General features: G+C 38.5%; 1 protein-coding gene across 3 annotated transcripts in view; it reads right to left on the reverse strand.

Annotated features, from left to right (window-relative positions):
• fer1l6 (fer-1 like family member 6) overlaps positions 1-14,266 on the reverse strand; it is a 164,743-nt gene extending 150,477 nt beyond the window's left edge. For 2 of the 3 annotated variants that reach the window (XM_041231013.1, XM_041231012.1), the window contains exons 1-5: positions 13,917-14,266; positions 9,751-9,831; positions 9,247-9,364; positions 7,892-7,946; positions 4,331-4,462 (exon numbers count right to left, since the gene is read on the reverse strand). In XM_041231013.1, the coding sequence (XP_041086947.1) occupies positions 4,331-4,462; positions 7,892-7,946; positions 9,247-9,364; positions 9,751-9,829 (384 nt within the window). In that variant the 5' untranslated portion in view covers positions 9,830-9,831; positions 13,917-14,266. Of the gene's footprint in view, positions 1-1,744; positions 2,055-4,330; positions 4,463-7,891; positions 7,947-9,246; positions 9,365-9,750; positions 9,832-13,916 lie in introns of those variants that run through there. The other variant, XM_041231014.1, reaches the window with a different exon arrangement.
• Positions 14,267-22,143: the final 7,877 nt, after the last annotated feature.

Raw genomic sequence — 22,143 nt, forward strand, 5'->3', positions numbered from 1 at the left:
CCGTGTCTCATCAGCATAACAATAGAAATGAACCCAATGTCTAGGAATGTCATCCAAAGACAGCATATACAAAGAAAACAGAACTGGGTCAAGAATCAAGCCCTATGGGACTCCATATGCAACCTTTGCCAAAAAAAGAGGCCGCCTCCTCTATTTGAACTAATTGAAAGCTGTTTGAGAGAAAGAATCTGAACCAAGACAACACAATCCCGACAATCCCATCATATTCTCAAGGCGATCAATCAAAACAAAATAATCAATAGTGTTGAATGCTCCACTTAAGTCTAACAGTATAAGACCCAAAGCTGAGCCCATGATGGAGGATAACAGCACATTATTCACCACTGGAATAAGTGCTGTCTCTGTGGTATGAGAGGACCAGAACCCACATTGAAATTTCTCATATATTTAGAAACTGGGTTTCTCATATATTATAAATGTGTCTGTTGCTCAGCCTCTACTCTTTCTAGGACAGAAATGGGAGATTGGAAATTGGCCCATAGTTGTTAAGACCCTTTAGATCCAAGGTAGCTTTCTTGAGTAGTGGTTTAACCACTACTATCTTGAAAGGGTTAGGAACAACACCTGAAAAGGGAGCTATTGACAATATTTAAGGAATTTGCTATTTGGTTTACGGCTTTGGATTGTGAATTGGTTTTGACAATGGGGGAACAGGCTAAGCCTGTCTCGTATTCAGTTAGTATCAACACCTGTTTAGGTCGGGCCCAAGAACGGTTAAGGCTTGCCCATTCCGTACCAAGGCTTTAGTTTCACATTGTTGTTGTAAAGGTCACATCTTTGAAAGAAGAAATTCTTCTGTGACTAGAAGGCAAACCTTCACTAGTATATATATATATATATATATATATATATATATATATATATATATATATATATATATATATATATATATATATATATATATAGTAGTAATTGGCAAACTAGGTTAACAAAACTAAATTGAAAGAAAAAAAAAAGGTTGCCAAGGAAAGCTTGCCCTGACATGCTTCTAAACAGTAAACTTTGCTCTTTTTTTGTTCAGATATCCCAAGAAGTACACGCTGAACACAAATCAGACTCAAAAATGATTTTATAAATTACACAACACGATGTTTTCTAATCAGCTAATGCCTTGCTGTTATTTGCAGTGTTACAGTTTGATACTTCCTACCACATGGGGCGGTACAGTGTTTTGTGTGAACTGTGCATATGCGTAGAGTGCAAGCTGGTTAACAGCAGAAACCCGCGGAGGGCAATTTGTTGGTGTTTGGTTTTAAAATGTAATTTTCTCCAGTCTTGTAACACATACGGGGCTGCGCGTTCATGTACCTTTCTGGCCGTATGTATTAAATATCCTCATAAAGCATGAAACGCGGGAGTGCAGAAATAAAGGAGATATATTACATTACACCTAAAAGCCCCACCCATACAAAAATAAACTGCAGTATTAGTGCAGTTAACTGTAGTACAGTGCAGTTGTACTGTAGTTATTTATTTGTACTGCAGTGCAAGTGCAGTATAACTGCAGTGTACATGGAGTACATACATAGTTTAACTACTTATTATTGCAGTAATGTTATTTTGTGTACTATGAATGTGAAATATATGCTGTAATGGAAATATGAAATGTTTACATTATCTGTTCTGCATTATTACAATACAGCGGAGTGCAGTGTAGTACAATGGCAGACAGACATTATAATAATAATATAATAATAAATCGAAAAATGGATTAGTTAATTACCTCAGCTGGTGTCCCTAAGCGAACAGTGTATCTCTGCCCTCGCGGGTCGCATGTATCGCTGTCGCGCGCGCTAACGTCTTGTGCTCAATGGTGAGCGCGGTTTTAATTTGAGACTGAGGAAAACGGGCCAGTGTGTCAAAAAGCTGAAAATTCATTTACAAACCATTTTTAAAAAACATAACTACAAGCTTTCAAAGCATATTTGTTGTACAGTCAGAATCTGAGACTGCGTATCGAAGTGCTGTCTTGGTGGTATTTAGAACATAAGAACATAAGAAAGTTTACAAACGAGAGGAGGCCATTCAGCCCATCTTGCTCGTTTGATTGTTAGTAGCTTATTGTTCCCAGAATCTCATCAAGCAGCTTCTTGAAGGACCCCACGGTGTATATCGGCTTCAGCAACATTACTGGGGAGTTGGTTCCAGACCCTCACAATTCTCTGTTCCGGCGGCAATTCTTTCACAAATCGGGTTTTCTACAATTAAGCAACCAATCAGCCAAAAGGAAAGCGATGAAATCAATAAATCATAAAGAATGTACTTATGAAAAAAATTTAGAGCTGAGGCTTCATTATGACAGAGAAAAAAAAGTAACGTTTTGCCTTGTTTGGCAACAGGTTCCCAGACTTGCAGATAAAACATCAGCTTTATTTGTTGTGAATTTAACATTTCGTTTACGTCATGTCCAGTCTCACAGTAAGATGTCCCGATGGATACCCAGATACGCGATCGAATTGTCTGACTTTTTGATTTGGGATCCGATGTGTTCTGGTCAAAAATGCCGTTCAGAATCTTTCCAGGCTGGTTTCACTCAGCAGGACTGGCGCTGACCTGGGAGAGGCGACACAAGCGACAACGCTCCAAGTAGGGTTGTTATTATTTTGTATTATGAATATTGTTTTTTAATAGTGTTTATTATTATAGGGATGGGAATTTCGAATAGTTTCCTATTTGAATACACTGGGTGCAATCTTTTTGTGTATTCGATTACCCGAAAACTGGTCCCTTACGCTACCAAGAGTAAAAGGCAAATGCGTGTGCACAAGCAGACAGCCTAACAGTGTAAGGCGGTAAAGTTTAGCCGGGTTCACAGAGTGTTCAAACAATGTCAAAGACTAGATTTCTTCGCCCTTTATCCTATTTCCTTAGGCATAAGTTTTTTTTTTAATTTTGTTTACTGAATTACAATACCCGGAACTCAATAAGCAGCAACGTCACAGCGCGTATCTCTTCCAGTTAAAGCAGCAGTAGCATAATATTGCGCAAACCACTAAATACTAATTTTATATTCAGAGGTGAACTAGGCACTTTGAGGGGCACTGAAGCAAATGTTTCCCTGAAGCCAAAACATAGACCAACGTTTGTGATCCACGACCAGTACCATATGCAATTAGACCAAAAGTGAAAGCCAAATTGACTCGTTTAGTGAAAGCTGGTTTTATTACCTATGGATTTTAGCGATTGGGCCACACCTATTGTACCTGTTGTGAAGAAAGACAGCTCTGTAAGGATATGTGGGGATTTTAAAGTAATGATAAACTCTGTCCTATGTGTAGAAAAATAACCGATTCCACACTTTGAGGATCTGTTTGCTTCTCTAGTGGGAGGTCAGGGCTTCAGCAAACTAGATTTGTCCAATGCTTACCTACAAATGAGGGTGGAGGAAAACTCAAGGAAATACCTGACTATCACAACACAAAAGGGCTGTTTTGCTACAATTGTTTATCATTTGGTATTGTCTCAGCTCCAGCTTTGTTTCAGAAGGCTATGGATAAGGCATTACAGGGCCCAAGACATTCTCATTACTGGGAGGAATGATGCTGAGACCTTGATATTGTCTGAAGTGTAACTTCTTGCTATCGTGTTTCTGCTGACCTTGTGAAGTGAAGAAGAAACACAGATGTTAACTGTTAATGTGCTTTGTCTCGCACCATGCATTACGCTAGGGAAATAAGACCAACTTTGGTCAAGGAAATTACATAAGCTAGCTGTATATCTGCCCTATACAGAGTCATTTATTTGCTCAGAAAATAATTACACCAACGCCAGCTCAGACATACCATCTCTGTGCTAGGGCAGCTCAGAATACCATCAGCTGATGCCTTGTGTATATGTTACATGTGACTGACTTTGTTCCTGAATAAACTCTTTTGATTGAAACTACATGAAGAAGGCTTATTATTTTCAAGAAGAAACAAACCTTACAGCATTTAAAAAACTATGTTTGTTCTAGCCTAATATGTGATTTCAGGTTGATCCGTCTAGTAAAATGCCAAGTTGTAAGTGAAGTAATTTCTGAATTTCTTTTTCTAAAGTCAAGTTAAAATTTGCTTCTGAAGTGTTTCAAAATGGCTCAGAATGCGCCTGAGAGCATGGTGGCCCCCAGACCAAAAGAATGGTTTTGCCCCAGGAGTTTCAGTCAAAATGATCACTGGCTACTTTCACCCATGAAAATAAATAAATACAAAAGTCTTAAATGTTGAAAGTCTTCTCTGACCGGTTCATGGGAAATTCTGTGAACCGGTCTGAATGCACACTTTTTTTAATATGATTCATCTCAGCTGTATTATGAATAATCCAATTTTACCTCATTGTAAAATGGAGCGTTTGTTCCCTCTTTTACTGTAGATTGTTTTCTTTCATCTCCAACTTCAATCACCACCCCCGGGTCAATGTTTTCCCCAATCAGTTGCCGAGCCTCAATGATGTTTATAGCAATCTGTAAGGGCAAAAAAAAAAAATGAACACCTGAGAGAATACATATCTGTATAAAGGTGTTGCATAACCCCAAAATATATTTAGGTATACTTCAGAGATACTAAAATTACTTAAAAAAAAAAAAAACTATCGAAGCAACATAAAATATGGCAAAAATAACAACATGAAAAGACTTCCAAAAATAGTTTTTTAGGTATTCACTTTTACGTATTCTTCAATAAATTGTGCTAGTGGTTTAGATGCATTTTGCACCTGCCTCGGTGCACCAGTACAGCAGTAAACATGTCAGTACCCCAGATGAGAGGAAAATAATCTTATCATCCAAACAGCTTTTAAAATCACTCAAGGGTAGATGTACTAAGATGGGCCAGTCACAGTGCAAACATACCTCAATTTGCATTTTTGCTGCAACAATGCGCAAAGTATACATTTTGTCGTATGTACTAAGATACAATATCTTAACGAAAACAACCACAATATACTAATTTAAATATTCGTTGTGTCTTCTTAGTGAGATCTCTAGCATACATTGCAAGAGTCGTGTGACATTGTTCAAATAAGTAGCAGGAGTTGAGTTGAGGGAGCCTGAAGGATAACATATATACAGGCAAGGGTACAAGAATCAAAATTACATTGTTTTTGATAAATGTAATTTATATATATATATATATATATAAATGAAAAGCAGTTTAATCCCATCAGATCCCATAGTGGGGCCCCACTTTCACTCGAAAAAGCTTTTCATAATCATAGAGCAGCCCCTCACTAAACCAGACATGTTGTCCGACATAAGGAAGTGACTGGTTTAAAAACAATACAGTAAAATCGCACGCACATACATTTATAGGGATCAAAGCACTGAAATAGCACTAATGTGTTTTGGGTAAGCTACACATTACACATTGTAAAAATATAAATCTGTACAGTATGCCTATACAGTACAGCAGTAAAATCAAATGAATACCTAGTGCACTTTCTTTTTACTTTCACCTGTAGGCTACTGGTAACACAAAGTAATCATGCTGCTGCATTGTACACATTGGTGTGCAATGCAAATAAAATATTATTTTAAATTGAAACTAAATGCTTTTTTTTTTTTTTTTTTTTTTTTTTTTTTTTTTTGGTATTATTATTATTTTTAACTTGGTCTACTTAGTAGCCTAGACAGTTAACACAACGTAGATCATGGTGCTATACAGATGCTCAGAATGAGCTGAAGGGTCATTCTGAGCAAGAGCCCCTGTGTGTATTTTCTGTTATATGTTGTGTGTTAATGTTGGTGTATAGTCATTGGTACACGGGATATAAACGGGTCTGTGTAACACGAGTGTTTAAAATGTATATTTGTATTTAGGCACGAGGATTGCACAGCACTTCACATGCAAGTAAAACGGAATAATATGTGAGCACAGGGAATTGCACTTTATTAATTCACGTGCAGTTGTACCGAGACTCCAATTGACTGATTGATTAGCAATCGAGTCACAGTACAGCTGCATAAAAGCTGCATGTTTTCACCCACTCGGGGTTGTTTGTTCGGTGAGTGGAGAACAGAATTGGAGATGGAGGTAATAATAAGTGTAATAATAATACTAATCGTTAAATAGAAGCTCACCGTGTTTTGTCTGTATAGTCCATTTTGTTAGTCTTTTTGTTTTGGCGAATGTGCCGTGTCCTGTGTCTTGTTTGTCTTTGCTTGTATAAATTATTAAATGCTGAGCAAGACCATTCACTCAGCTCCACCAAACTCCACCTCTCTCTTTGTTTATTTCCTGGTTGCTGTTTCTGGTTTAACGTCCCCCACTCTGGCTGTCTTTGTGACAAGGGGTTAGTGGCGGATGTGTGCAGTCTATTGCTCCCAACACGTTGGGGAAACCAGAAATGTCATAGAAATTTGTTTTCAAGGCTTGAAATTACACCCTGATTAGTGAAATTTAGTGCTGCCGCAAAGCATTCCCTAAAAAGTTGGTAATAGCACTAATAGTTGTTTAATACATTTCACCCTAGACTTCCGTCTCATTTGTGACTATTGCGACAGGCGCAACACTTTATTACATCTACCCCACAATGCAGAAGTTACTTGCCATCAATTGGTACTGAGTACAATGCATGAGCAAAGGACAGCTTTTATTGTTTTGAAATCAACACATTAATACATTGATTTGTTGAATACCTGCCAATAAATACTTCTTAAAAGTAATTCAGAGTATGAGTAACAGCACACCCCTGATATACGTAGTCTTGGACCATGTAGTAAGACCATTTACTGGTGTAATTGATCCAGAGTTCTGATGCAAGATAATGTCTGTTGTAATAATACCAGAATTGCCATGAAGTATCTTGAGCAGGAGACTAAGTTATGGACCATTTAGCAAGATGTCTAGACCTTCTCCCATAGTTCACCTTTGGGACTTTCTAGGATGTCATGTTCATCAGTGTTATAACCCTCCATGTGACATCATAGAGCTTAATGCTGCACTGACTAAAGAATGGGACAGGATCCCCCAAGAAGTCATCAGCCACCTGATTAGAAGCCTGCCCCGTCCATGTAGACATTAATGACAGAGAAGCACATAATAGGTATTAAGACATTCATATGAACCATTTTCAAACTGAAAAATGTATCTCCACAGACCAGATCTATAGTCATTTTTTTTTAGTTGTGTATTTTGATACATGTGGTCCAGTTGGCCTAGGGGGTCCTGTAGACTAAGATAGTGCTGACTATAGGGATCAGCACAGTTTAAAAAAACAAAAAAAGTTCTTTAAATCTTTCATAATGTCCAACTCCTTGAATATCTGAAATCTAGAGTTTCTGCAATTGGTATTTAAACAAAATATCTTTTTATGTCTATTGTTTGGTTTAAACAGGAAATTCTCAGATTGCACACTACAAATGTTGACTGCAGTTGGGACATTTTTCTTAAAACAAGAAAACAAAAACAGAACAAATACAAAATAAAGAGAGGGAAGTTGAGTTGTTTTCTAAAATGAAGCAAAGCGTGGTTGTGGCAGGGAGCTCGCTTTAACCTCAGTTCAAGTCATGTAAATGACAAGCATTTGTTAGGCGCTTCCAATACCAGACTTAATTGTAATTGAATAGCTGGTTCCTTATTCGTCCCTCGATAAACAATATGTCCAATGATCGGCAAGGAAAGGATTTATATTGTACCTCTATCCACTATGTCCCTGCTGTGCACCAGAGTTCGCATCCTCATGCTTTTTTGGCTTTGTCTAACGGGGGAGGGCTGCTACCCTGCCCCCTGCCCATGGCTCCCCTACAGACAGCCTCTCTACTTATATGTAAGCTAATTCATGGACTTCAGATTTGGGCTCTTGGCACAAAATATGAACACATTTGGAATAGATTTAGCACCTACTATTCGCAGTAAAACTACATTACTGGTATTATCTAAAATGTTATATTTACCTGGTAAGTCTGGTGTTTGCTGTCACTGTCATTAATTCTCAATACTGGAATGGATCTGTTTGGATGAAAAATAGAAAACACCTATTAATCTGTGACTGTTTCCAAATATTTTTTGACAATTGAGCTTGCTGGAAAACACACATTTCAAAAACATTGCACATGTTGACTTGTTTTGATTATTTACATATTTTACAAAATCAGACAGCAGGCATTTCAATCCAAAAGCTGAAAACAAACGTAAACCAGAGAATTGCTGATGGAAATGCTTTAAACATGATATTATTTGTTGCAGGATGTGTTTTTTTTTAAAACACACATGAATTTTAACACTGTAGGCATTAGCTACAGTAACCAGAAGTATTGTGAAAATGTACATTTGATTATATTTTTACTGCAGACAAAAGGCTGAAAAAACTAGATGAAGTCTGACATAAATTGATTGACAAACAAGCTGAGTGTGAATCATGTGTTCTACCCTCCTTATCAGTACAATTCTCCAATGAGAACTAAAACAGGCCTGTCAGCAACCAGACAGTGTGGGAAAGCAATTCAATAATTACCTTTAATTAATCTATATAAAATATTTTCCTGATAGCATTATTAATTCATAGTCCTCCATTCTGACGACATTTTTTTTTTTTTCACAAGGGGTCTCCTGGAAACAGTTATACAACTTCAGATTCACTATTGTTTCTTAATATTACCGTCTTCTGCTGGAATTCCCTTATTTTTTTCCTCCCAAATTTTTTCTCAATCTATTTATACAGTGTCATAAAAAGCAAACAATGTGCAAGTGAAAACTGGCCAAACAAAATATCAATAAAGTAACTGCAAGCTTCAGCAGTTTTAAATCAGAGGAAGGGCAAAGATCTGCACAGATCTGAGTGCAGGTTTGCACCGCTCAACAGATAATAAAAGGCTGCGTAACAATGTGCAGAAGCCGTATCTTCACAAGTATGGACTCAGTTATTTTAAAAGCTAGTTTTAAAAGAGTTCACTTTGACAGCATCCTATGGTATGTTTATATTATTGATTTGTGTTAATTAGAACGTAAAGCTTTTTTTAATAATTATTTTTTTAGTTCTTTCTCAGTCTTTGTAAAAATTAAAAAACAAAACAATCCTACATTTAAAAAAAAACACGTATCATTTTATTCAGGAGAATGTAGCCTTGGTGGGGAAATTGTGATTATCATGTTTTAATTTTTTTTTATTGTATTGGTGTTGAACAAAAAATGCTTTTTACATACAATATTTTCTGTCTACTTATCGATAATACTAATATGATTTTTTTATTTTAGTTTTTTTATCATAACCTTATTTTGTATAAGAACAGACTATAAGTAATACAGCTACCTTTGTTTTACTCTGGCTTTGCTAGAACCACTGCTGGAAGGGACAGTCAAGCTGGTATCTTGAGGCTCACCCACGACGGTGGTTGCTTGAGCCGCATGTGTTTCATCTGCATCTGCATCTGTTAAGTAGACATTATAAAAATGTGCAGCAGGTGCCTCTGGAGTGGGAGTACACATAAAGAAAAACACAATTTCCTAGATGTACTATAACGTGTTATAGATTTTGGAAAGTAAGGTTCAAAAAGTAAATCTGTAAACAACAAATATGAATGCTGATCTTATTCAACATAATGCTTTTGTAAAGCTTGGTAAAAGTAACACACAGCATTTGATTTCATTGCAAGTATTTTTATGCAGTCTTTAATATTGACATATGGTGGGCCATGGCTGACGTTTGACACAGGCTGATAAGAGTTCCCTTCACTTCGTGACAGTTTAAACAAATCTGTATCCTTAAGATCCTATCCAAACATCCGTACAGTACTGTTTGTTGTGTTGGTCTTACCTTGTGCACCTTTGTTTGAAATCACTAGTCCCTTCTCTGCTTTTTTCTTCTTCTTGAGTTTAAGTCCAAACATTTCCATTCCTGAAAAACAGTTCAACAGTGAACAAAGCAGCCACATTCCTCATCCCATATTCTCACACACAATTCAATGAGGAGCAAACATCAATTTCCCACAATATTACCTCAAAACTCAGTGAAATCTGAAGAAATTAATTTAATCAATTCTGCTGAATGACACTGTAGAATTTATATTTTTATATCAAGAGAAAAGTCTCCTGTGAAATATTTACAAATTTCTAAAAGGACTCATCTTGTTGGTTTTGGACCAGGAACAAGTTGTAGGCATTTCACGAAGTTATTTAGCTCAATTTCTGTTCAAGGGTTATGACTGCAGTTTGGTGCTTTCCTGTGACATTTTTGAGTCAGTAAGTTTCAGACAGTATTTTTATTGGTCAAATCAATGGCTAGTAAACCTTGCAGTGACTTCACCACTCTTGGAGGCAGAACTTGACAGGTTTCAATATATTCAGTTATCAGAAGTTACATCACAAGAGCAGAGATATCAAAGCTTAAGAAAATCCCAGCAAATGAAGTGGATGTCAATAATACCTGACCATTTCCTGTTGACATTGGATACCAGTATGTACACCCCACTGAGTCACGGTGTTTTGTCAGCTTGTTGTATAATTCACATGTTTCATGGTGCCTAATGAAGAATCCCAGTCATGGGGAGTGATTTATTACCCTATTTAAATCTTGCGTCTTCAATATCAAACTGGACCCAGGTTTGAAGCAATGCTGAACTACTGAACCCAATAGTCTGAGGGCCGACTGCTGCCAAAACAATGATGAATACATGCCCTTAAGTCACTTTAACTGATACACTTTCCCTTTCATTGCAATATTAGGAATTTCCCAAGTAATACTCCTAACTGGACGTGTGGAAGTCTCACCCTTTAAGCAAATTGTGACAAGTTTTTACTTTGCTGTACCAGTTTATGTAGCAGGGGTGTAACTATTCACTGATACAGATGTGGTTCAATTGATACACGCCTGTATCATAAATATGTATTTAGCAAATATCTATTTAGAGAATAGTGTTTTTGTTTGATCTCTACATCTCTTTTGCCTTCCTAACATACCTGTTTACTCCTTATTCTTCCCAATTTTTACTTTTTCCGTCTGTCCTGTAAGTCATATGCGGCTGTCTTTTGTTTCTTTGTTTATTTTTGTATTGATGTGTTAACCCATCCTGGTGGCTGCTTGTTAAACCTGCTCTATTTCATTCGGGTATATACTTGTCTTGCTTGTCTTGCATTATAACTTTAAATCTGTTCCTTTGAACTTCAGCTGTCATATCCTCCTATTTCCCTGACCAGTCTATTTCCCTGACTAGTCTATTTCTCTCTGTCTCATCCTGGTAGTCTTTCTGAAATTACACACTTCAGTTTGGGCAGCCTGTTGCCTGGAATCGCAGGTCATTTTGAATGTAACCGAGTTATGATCACTTGACTCCAGTGGTTCTACCACTACTCTTATTGTACAGCATGTCCTGGTTATTTGTAAGCACCAGATCTGAGATTGCTCCTTCACTGGATCAGGAAGCAGTCATGTACTACCTCAGTCAGTTCAATTTCTACATTGCTACATCCCACTGGATGTTCCCAGTTTATACTGGGTAATTGAAATCTCCCATGCTTACAGTATTTCTAATTACTTCATATAATACTATAATAATCTGTGGGTCTGTAACATACCTAGGGCTTCTGTTATTCAGACGAATCAATGATAGATACAAGTCAGGAAGGCGACACATTGCCCAGCAGCACTGAGAAATGCATTTATTATTATTTTTGTAGTAGGTTTTATTTTTTTTAATGGGAAAGGGGTAAAGTTAATGTGAATAAATTAACCATTTCCACAGTTTTTCTGGTGTTTTCCGTTGTTTATTGGTTTTGTCGGTTAAAACCAAAAATCAGAAGCCCTAAACTTAACCGAATAAAAAAACTAACACTACCCAAATTGACTTGCTTTGGTTTGTAGACGGAGATAAATCGATACGTTTTACTTCTAGCCCATCCCTAACACTAGAGCTCCTCCTCCTCCTCCTCCTCCTCTCCTATCTAGTCTATGAGTAGGTTTATACCCCTGTGCATGGAATTCTTCTCCATCTTCAGGACTAAGCCAAGTTTCTGGGATTCCAACAGTGTCATACTTTTCAATTGAAATGCATGCTTCTAATTCTAACAATTTATTTCTGATATTTCTGAATTTAATTTTTGATTCTATGTGACTCGCACCTTTAGCCCTAACAATAACCTAATTTTGGTTCCCACAACCCCCCTGCCTAGTTTAAATCATTTTCTGGTCTTCCAAAGAGTTCTTTCTGTGATCCATGGCACAATATCTGCTCCCCTATTATCAAAGTGTAAGCCATCTTGCAAAGCTCGCTTTTCCCCAGAAGGAGCTCCAGTTATCTATTAACCCAAAACCCTCCTTTTTTTAACCATTTATTTAAACCAAGTATTCTGCTGAGCCTCTCCTTCGCTGCCCTCAGAACTGGAAGCACCCCGGAGAAGATTACGTGACTCATTTTCTCTTTAAGCAAGTGAACCTCAGTGATCCTCTCGTCCAGTCCCTCTGTCCTCCTCTCGTGTGTTATTTGTCTCTACATGGACTATTATTGTTGGTTCTGTACCAGCCTGTGGCAGTATGCCCTGCCCATGTGTATGTTATGTGTTGTGTTGCGTGTGGTGTGTTAATGTTGGTGTATAGGTATTGGTGCACGAGATATAAACGGGTCTGTGTAGCACGAGTGATTTAAAATATATAGTTGTATTAGTCACAGAGATTGCACTTCACGTGTATTTAAAGTATTTAATAGTATGTGAGTACGGGATTGAACAACCTAGTTCACATGCTGGGATTAAAGTGAATAATTAATTAGTAATTGAATGCCGGCACAACCGTTTCACCCCATATCATCTGTGTTTACTGCAGCTTACTGAGCCTGACTTCACCACCCACACACACCACTCAAGCCCCGATTGTGACCTGATCTACTCTGTCGATCTCATGTTCAGCTCTGGCACCAGGGAGACAGATAACACTCCTGTTTACTGGATCCCTTCTGCAGAACATCCTCTCTAAATGCCTTATAATTGAATCCCCCACTATGATTGTCTGCCTCTGACTCTCCCCTAGTAATACCAACCCTATCCTCCACTGTATTACTGACCTGTTCTGTAGCCTGCTGTAACGTTTCACTTTCCTTCCCCTGGTCCTCCCCCTGTATATGCCTGTCACACACCAAACAGTGTCTACAAGGCTACTACTAGTTCCCATTTTACCCTTTTTCACAAATATGATCAAGTTGGCAGTCCATAAATTCAACTGATAACTGCACATTTTACAAAAAAATCTAGATCACAAGTCAATGTTCCTTTAGGGGTTAAGGGTGTGAACACATTGGGGTTAGTATCAGGTTATGAGGTTACTCCCATCAAGGCATGTATTTTACACACAGTATTTACTTTCAGCATAAATATTTTAATAAACAGCAAACACAATTCAAAAATGTAAATGCTATTAAAAATACAATTATTCATGTTTCAAATACTTGATTGTATTTAAAAAAAAGTTGATCACCCCCAGATACTGCATCTAGCATTGCTTTGTCTTTTAGATTGTGTTATAGTTATAGCTATGTACAGTATATTTGTTTGAAGTAGATGTAAACAAATCATGGGTACTACTTTAAATAAACAATTATAAATGAATTAATATTCTCTCAGTAATTGTATTATTTTATGAGATAACATTGCCTCATCCTTCAAAGATGACACACTTTTAACCATGAAAGAGAGCTGCTCTCAAGCAAAGGTGGATTCGTAACTGTGGTTACAGTTAGAGGCAAAAAGGCACACAGAAAACAGGCTTCCATATATCCAGTGCACATTTCTTTACATATACCTTTTATACTGCTTGCTGTTTGAAGCACATCTATCTAAAATTGATCCACTAGAATGGCAAATGATATGATACATTTTGTATTGCTTACCCCTACATCCCTTTCCTTAAATACTGTGTGAACACCTGACACAAATGACCACCAACAACACAAAAAATAAGCAAATCTAAATCACAAGCTACATGATATGGTTTACCTGGGTTTAATTTTCAAAGATGAAGAATGCAGTTTTGGAGGTCCATACGTTCAGTATAACCCTGAATTGCAGACTCCAGCAGTGATGCCAGTCAGGTAGTTCCTCTGTGAAGATTGTTTAGAATAATAAAAACTGACCACAGTCTGTCTTTAACCAGAGACAACATCCACTGTAGGCTGGCTTTGACTTTTAATAAAGTTTCTAACTGGCTCATTTACAATTCACTACCATTGGTTTTATCTACAATGCTAATATTTGCATTTAGGGCAGAGTCATCCACAGTCACAGAATCAACTCTAACAGCACATGGTGTTATGCTCTTCAATGCAAACGAATGTATTACTAATGATATCTGGCTTCCTTTCCAGGTAAAAGCGGCATCCTCATCAGACACTTTTATAGTATTCCAATGTAGTTTAACTAGGGTTGATCCAATGGAAAATAAAACAATGCTACTTTTATTATCACAATTCTGATGAAAAGTTTTCAGGATTTTTTTAGCTAACAGCATAACATGCAATAGTCCATAATAAGAATATAAAGTGGCCACCCTGTTTAAGGACAAAAGCTTCTTGTATGTAGGTGTAAATTGGTATATGAGACCCAGACCCAGCTTTTTGCACACTTTAGTAAATCTCAAAACACGAAACAAACAAAACACAGGAACAAAACAAAGGTTTGAACAAAACTCTAAAAATGAAATTCTTCAAAATAAACACAATCCCACACCCAAGCTCTCTCTCTCTTACACACCGACACTAAACAAACACTCCTTTGTTCCCTTTTATACCATGTGACCGGGGGCTTGATTGAGTCAATCAAACATCCAATCACCACCTGACCACATTCCACACTTTTGCATTAAAACAATTTAACAATCAATCAAACAATGTCATGTGGCTGTACAAGGGTGGCCATATTGGTTCCAGCGTCCTTCACCAAGATGGCCACTGGTCACCAAACTCTCAGTAACACACACACACCCGTGCACTCCGTGAGCAGAGCCTATACTCTGCAACACAGCCATTAGTGAAATGTGCTCCATGACATCGACTGAAGTATTTGGTATGCATTAGTATTCCTCATCCACAGCTTTAAACACTCAATCATATGATAGTAATAATAAAATTATATTTTATCAGTATCAATGTCTTTCATGTTATAATATAAATTGTTTGTTATATTTTTAGGTTTTTCAGACTTAAGCAATGCAAGTAAAAGATCTACCCTAAGGGATGTGACGTACAGACAGATGATTGGGAAAACTGACCATGTACCCTAGGACTCAGTAACCTGTGCCAGACTATGTTCTTAGCAATTGCCAAAAGGTTGGACAAGCAGTCCTCTCAATACTGTATATTAGGATACAAGTGCACACAAAGGTGGTCTTCCTCCAAGGAGCCAGTTACATCAAAACAAGGGCAACAACTCAGATAAGACAGCACTTAAATGTATTTACCTAAATGCTAGACGTCTCAAAAACGAAATCTGTAACTACAATGTGATAGGTGTTATAGAAACTTGGCTATATGACAGTGATGGAGATGAATATAATATTAGTGGGTATGCACTGTATAGGAAAAACAGGCAGGACGGAAATGGGGCAGTGCTATACATCAAACATAGTCTTGAAGTCTAGGTGTTAAATCTAGAAGAAAAAAACAACACAAAATCAATATGGGTCAGAATAACGGACACAAATTAAAAGGGCATAATAATAGGAGCATGCTAGAGACCGCCAGATTCAGGTTATGAGCAAAATAATCTGTTATACAAGGACATGAGAAATGCATGCAGCACAAGAGAATCCATATTAATGGGGGATTTTAACTTTCCCCGTATAAAATGGGAAAACCCGGTGCATGACCGACGAAATTGAAATAGTGGAAATGACAAATGACTTCCTAATGAAATCTGTCAAGGCACCGATTAGAGGGAAGGCATGCCTTGATTTAGTCTTTTCAAATAACAAAGACAGAATAACTAAAACAGAGGTCAGAGAACCACTGGCAAACTCAAATCACAACATGGTCTCATCTGAAGTGCTTTTTAAAACCCAAAAAGTAACAACTAAAGCTAAGGTTTATAATTTTAAAAAGGCAAACTAATAAAACAGAGACTAGCAGAGGTAGATTAGAGTAAAATTGAGGAAACATTCACAGAAAAAGGATGGCTGTTTTTCAAAAATGTAGTCCTAGAGGCACCAAACAATTACATCCCAAAAGTAGAAAAAAATCTAAAACAAAATGGCCAAAATGGTTTAAAGGGATCAAGTAAAGGGGGCTAGAACCAATTCCAAAAAGTTTTTCCAATATTATAACAGCAAGAGAACATTCAAAGAGGAGTTAAATGTCTAATAGATACAAATGGCAAAATCATAAACAAACAGAAAAAAAATTGCAAGTATATTAAATGGTTACTTTTCACAAGTGGTTACGACATGCCCCACATGTCATCCTGTTCCTATCCAGTTTTAAATAACTATCATAACAGAGGCAGATGTGTTAAAGGGACTAGGAGCTCTTAAAATAAACAAATCCCCTGGGCCAGATGAGATCCTCCCAATAGTACTCAAAGAAATTATTTACAAACCGCTAACCAAGATCATGCAACAGTCTCTTGACACAGGGTTTGTACCGACAGTCTGGGGAATTGCAAACATAATACCGATCCACAAAAAGGGAGACAACGCTGAACCAGGTAACTACAGACAAATAGGCCTGACTTTTATTATATGCAAACTTATGGAAACTATAATAAGATCCAAAATGGAAAATTATCTATATGGTAACAGTATCCTGAGAGACAGTCAGCATGGTTTTAGGATAGGGTGATCGTGTCTAACTAACCTGCTTGATTTTTTTGAGGATGCAACAATGACAATGGATAATTGTAAAGCATATGACATGGTTTATTTAGATTTCCAGAAAGCTTTTTCCAAAGTCCTGCATAAAAAACTGAACACAGTAGGGATTCAAGGAAATGCATTACACATGGATCAGGGAGTGGTTAACATGTAGAAAACAGAAAGTACTAATTAGAGGAGAAACCTTAAAATGGAGCGAGTACCACGGGGATCAGTATTAGATCCTCTGCTATTCCTAAAATACATTCATGATTTGCAGACGACACAAAAATAGGAGGAGTGGCAAGCACTGTTGCAACAGCAAAAGTCATTCAAAATGATCTAGACAAGATTCAGAACTGGGCAGAAATGTGGCAAATGACATTTAATAGAGAAAAGTGTAAGATACTGCATGCAGGCAATAAAAATGTGCATTATAAATATCATATGGGAGATACTGAAATTGAAGAAGGAATCTATGAAAAAGACCTAGGAGTTTATGTTGACTGAAATGTCTTCATCTAGACAATGTGGGGAAGCTATAAAAAAGGCCAACAAAATGCTCGGATACAGTCCCTATAGGAAGTATTCACCCCCTTTGGACGTTTTCACAGTTTGTTGTGTTACAACCTGAAATCTTGATTCATTTAAATGGGATTTTTTTTCCCTTTGATTTACACAACCTACCCAACACTTTCAATGTGTGAAAAAATGGGGGGGGTGGGAGGTGAAAAAATAAATCAATTTAAAATAAAAACCTGAAAAGTGTTCATTAGATAAGTATTCACCCCCTTTGCTATGACACTCCTAAATAAGCTCAGGTGCAACCAATTGCCTTCAGAATTCACACAATAAGTTAAGTGGAGAAGCCACCAAGAGGCCAATGACAACTCTAAAAGACCTACAGCGTTCCATGGCTGGGATGGGAGAAACTGTCCATGTTTCAACAATAGCTGAGGTACTCCACAAATCTGGCCTGTATGGAAGAGTGGCAAGAAGGAAGCCATTTCTGAAAAAAAACCCATGTAAAATCCTGCTTGGAATTTGCAAAAAGGCATGTGGGAGACTTTGAAAAGATGTGGCAAAAGATTCTGTGGTCCGATGAAACAAAAATGGAACTATTTAGCCTAAATGCAAAGCGTTATGTCTGCCGCAAACCCAACACAGCACATCACCCCGGAAACACCATCCCTACTGTGAAGCATGGTGGTGGCAGCATCATACTATGGGGATGCTTTTCATCGGCAGGGACTGGGAGCTTGTCAGGGTAGAGGGCAAAATGGATGGAGCTAAATACAGGCAAATCCTTGAGGAAAACCTGCTTCAATCTGCAAAAGACCTAAGACTGGAACATTCGCCTTTCAGCAGGACAATGACCCCAAGCACACGGCCAAAGCAACACTGGAGTGGCTTAAAAACAAGAAAGTGAATGTCCTAGATTGGCCCAGTCAAAGCCTGGACTTGAATCCGATTGAGAATCTGTGGCAAGACTTGAAGATTGCTGTCCACCAATGATCTCCATCCAACATGACAGAGCTTAAACAATTTTGCCAAGAAGAATGGGCGAATATTACACGATCCAGATGTGCAAACCGATAGAGACTTACCCCAAAAGACTCACAGCTGTATTTGCTGCCAAAGGTGGTTCTACCAAGTATTGACTCAGTGAATACTTATCTAACCAAGACAGTTTTTCAGTTTTTTTAACTTTTCATTAACTGATGTTTCACTATAAAAATTATCTTGCCCCTTCAAAGTGTTGAGTTGTGTAAATCAAAGGGAAAAAAATCCCATGTAAATGCATCAAGATTTCAGGTTGTAACACAACAAACTGTGAAAACGTCCAAGGGGGTTGAATACTTACTATAGGCACTGTATATAGTGAAAAGTGCTGAATTTAATTCAAGGAAAATAATGTTATAACTTTACAACGCATTAGTAAGACCTCATCTAGAATATTGTGTTCAGTTCTGGTCACCTCGCTACTAAAAGGATATTGATGATCTAGAAAGAGTGCAGAGAAGAGTGACCACAATTTATAAGTTTAAAAGGCATGTCATATGCAGACAGGCTTGAAGAAATGAATCTATTCAGTCTTAAACAAAGAAGACAACGCAGATTTCTGATTCAAGCATTCAAAATCCTAAAAAAAGTGTTGACAATGTCAACCCAAGGGACTTTTTTGACCTGAAAAAAGAAACAAGGACCAGGGGTCACAAATGGAGATTAGATAAAGGGGCATTCAAAACAGAAAATGGGAGGAACTTATTTACACAGAGAATAGTGAGGGTCTGGAACCAACTCCCCAGTAATGTTATTGAAGCTGACACCCTGGGATCCTTCAAGAAGCTGCTTGATGAGATTCTGTGATCAATCAGCTACTAACAACCAAACGAGCAAGATGGGCTGAATGGCCTCCTCTCGTTTGTAAACTTTCTTATATTCTTATGTTTTTATGTTCTTATGTTACAATGAAAAAAAGCTACATAGTAACATACAGTAACTGCTTTGTAAACTGCATGCAGGTAAAAACAACATAACCCGGAAACAGGAGATTGAAGTGCTTCTATGGGATGTCAGTAGTAAGTGGCCACTTTTATCAGATCTGCCCCAGGCCAAAACTCAGGTGTAACAGCAATAAAAAACAATGCTATCGTATAAGCTGTTTAACATACTGGTTTAAATCTTGACTGTGTTTAAGCTTTGCACTATCGCAACATTTCAAATCTACCACCAGTCTGCACCTGAGCCCAGCAGGAGCACAGTCAGTCAGTAATTACATAGAAATGTGATGCATTATTAATGCTGATGATTTATGAATTTATATTTTAGGTTATATTTTAGTGATTTAGTTTCTACCACCATGAGTAAGTCAAATTTAACTTTTCAGATCACCTAAGTGATCAGTATTTGCATGTACTGTAATCTTTTGGCTGTTATGAGAACACTCCCTCAAGCTCCCTCTATTGCGATCATTTGCATGGCATTTGACCTAATCACTTGCAACTATTGAAGCCTGCTTGTAAATAAATGAGGTTTAATCTAAAATAATATAAAGGGAAAATGCATTAAAAATGTAACGTAATTGTCATTTATAACTATACATTTCATTGGTGTGCCAAAATATTTACATGAAAAATAATTTCAGAATATTTGCATTGTACATAATACAGGATACAGACTGGAATTACATTTTTAACTAGAAATGTATCATGCTAATATTTTCTAGGAAATGATAACGCTCAAAGATCAAATAACTGCCAGCAGCTGGGTTACTGAGGTCTGCTATGCTAGAAAAATATGATATTCCTTTTGTAACATGACCTTAATTAGAATGTTGTTCTAATTAAGGTCAAAGTTTTGGTAGGGCCATCTGCAAGGTGGTACGCAGTTTAAAATAGAATTCCCAGATAGTTAATTGGCTTGGAATTTGCATGATGATTTGCATGTGGATGCTATGCGACTGTTTCAGAAAACTAGTTTCAGACTCAACTAAGACCAGCATTAGAACAATTATTTTGACCCTGTCAGGCTGGTCAGATCTTATTTAATTTTGGAGAACAAAATAACACTTTAGACCTTGTGCTGTTCACATTTGAATAAAACATGTTTCAAATCACTACATCCCTCCTAGGAGGACATAGCCGCCGAGCACCGTTTAGAAAATGGGTCGTCAGAATACGAGCTCCAGGGAAAACTGAGTTATGGCTTGCAGATATAGCTGCTAGGTACACTTTCAGCATAGAGAGGGACCTGTCTGACCCCAGCAGATCTTGTACGAACTGTAAAATAGTTGCTATAGGGCAATAAATGGGATTGTGACCTCTGGTCACACACCACTTTTGAAAACACCTCCACTTGTAGGCATGCAGTGCCCTTGTGGAAGAGGCCCTAGAATTCTACAGTGTACCAACGGCCCTATCTGAGAGCCCTAAGGTGGACAGACGGCCCCGTTCAGGGGCCAGACCCACAGTTGGAGTCTGCCCGGCACTGACTGCCAGAGAGTGCCTTTCATCTGACTGAGGAAATCCATGTACAGAGGTATCTCCTATGGCGGGCCGTGCAGCAGCTGGCAAAGATTCTCGAACCAGATTCTCCTGGGCCATCTGTTGCCTCTTCTCTCCAAACTTTTTCTAGGAAGGCCGGGAGCAATGGAATTGGCGTGAATGCGTATAAAAGCGGTCTGGGCCACTCATGAGCTAGGGCGTTGATGCGGTTGAGGGAGAGCCATAGGGGGCAGTGAGTCATCTCTGCCATGGTAAAGAGATTGACTCGGGCCCTCCTGAACCATTCCCAAATGCGGTCTACCACCTGAGGGTGGAGTCACCATTCTGACGGGTGACGACCATCCCTGGAGAGGTCCACTGCCTAATTCACTACTCTCGGGAGATGAACAGCCCGGAGGGATCACAAGTTCATCTTTGCCATGTTCAACAATTCAAAAGCTATGTGGTGCAACCCCGGGACCCACGTCCTCCCTGGCGGTTGGCATAAGCTACTACTGACATGTTTCCTCTGGAGCACTGGGAGGAAGTGCTGGCGAGTGAGGTGAACCGCTCACAGTTCCGGCACATTTATGTGCAGGGATATCCATCGCCCCAACCAGGACCCCGGACTGCCTACCCAGACCGCACCCCAACCGATGTATGCGTCTGCTGTCACCACCTGATGGCTGTGGATCGCTCCCATCCTTACGCTTTCGCGTAGGTGAGAGGCTTGCCTCCACCAGCATAGGGCTTCCCAGCATATGTGAGACATTTGGGGTGTAGCTGGAAGGCATTGAGCCACGCTTGGATCGGGTGCATGTGGAGTAACCCCAGTTGGGTGCTGATGAAGCTGCGGCATCAGACCCAATAGTTTCTGATCCAACACCAGTTGTGCTGTGGATCCCTGTTGAATCAAGGTGTGGCAAGAAATGGCTGAGCGGTGACGTCAGGCCAGAAGGAGGAACAACAACAGACAGGTAGGGTTATTAAACACAAAAATAAACACTGCTCACAGACCACAAAATAAAAATCAGGCTGGGCAATAGCCTTCACTGATCAGGCTGGGCAATAACCTTCACTGATCTGTTACGTTTTAAGTTTCTCTCTTCATTCTCGCCCCGCCTCTGAACTCCCACCCAGAGCAGGGAGAGCTGGAGGCTTATATACCGTGGCCGAGAGGTTTAACTAGTTTGGAATTATTCTATTACCCCTCGGCCACAATCTGCACGAGTTTATTAATTGTGTGACTGCCGGCTAGTTTAACAACACACTAGCCGACAACCACACATTACCTCAAGGTTTTAAATTAGCAACTGGCAGAGGACGGGCTGCCAATCTCGTCTCTGCCAGCATAAAAATAAAATCAAAACAATAACAAAACAACCCCATGGCTACA

Source organism: Polyodon spathula, chromosome 27, assembly GCF_017654505.1.
Source record: "Polyodon spathula isolate WHYD16114869_AA chromosome 27, ASM1765450v1, whole genome shotgun sequence".
NCBI classification, from domain to species: domain Eukaryota; kingdom Metazoa; phylum Chordata; class Actinopteri; order Acipenseriformes; family Polyodontidae; genus Polyodon; species Polyodon spathula.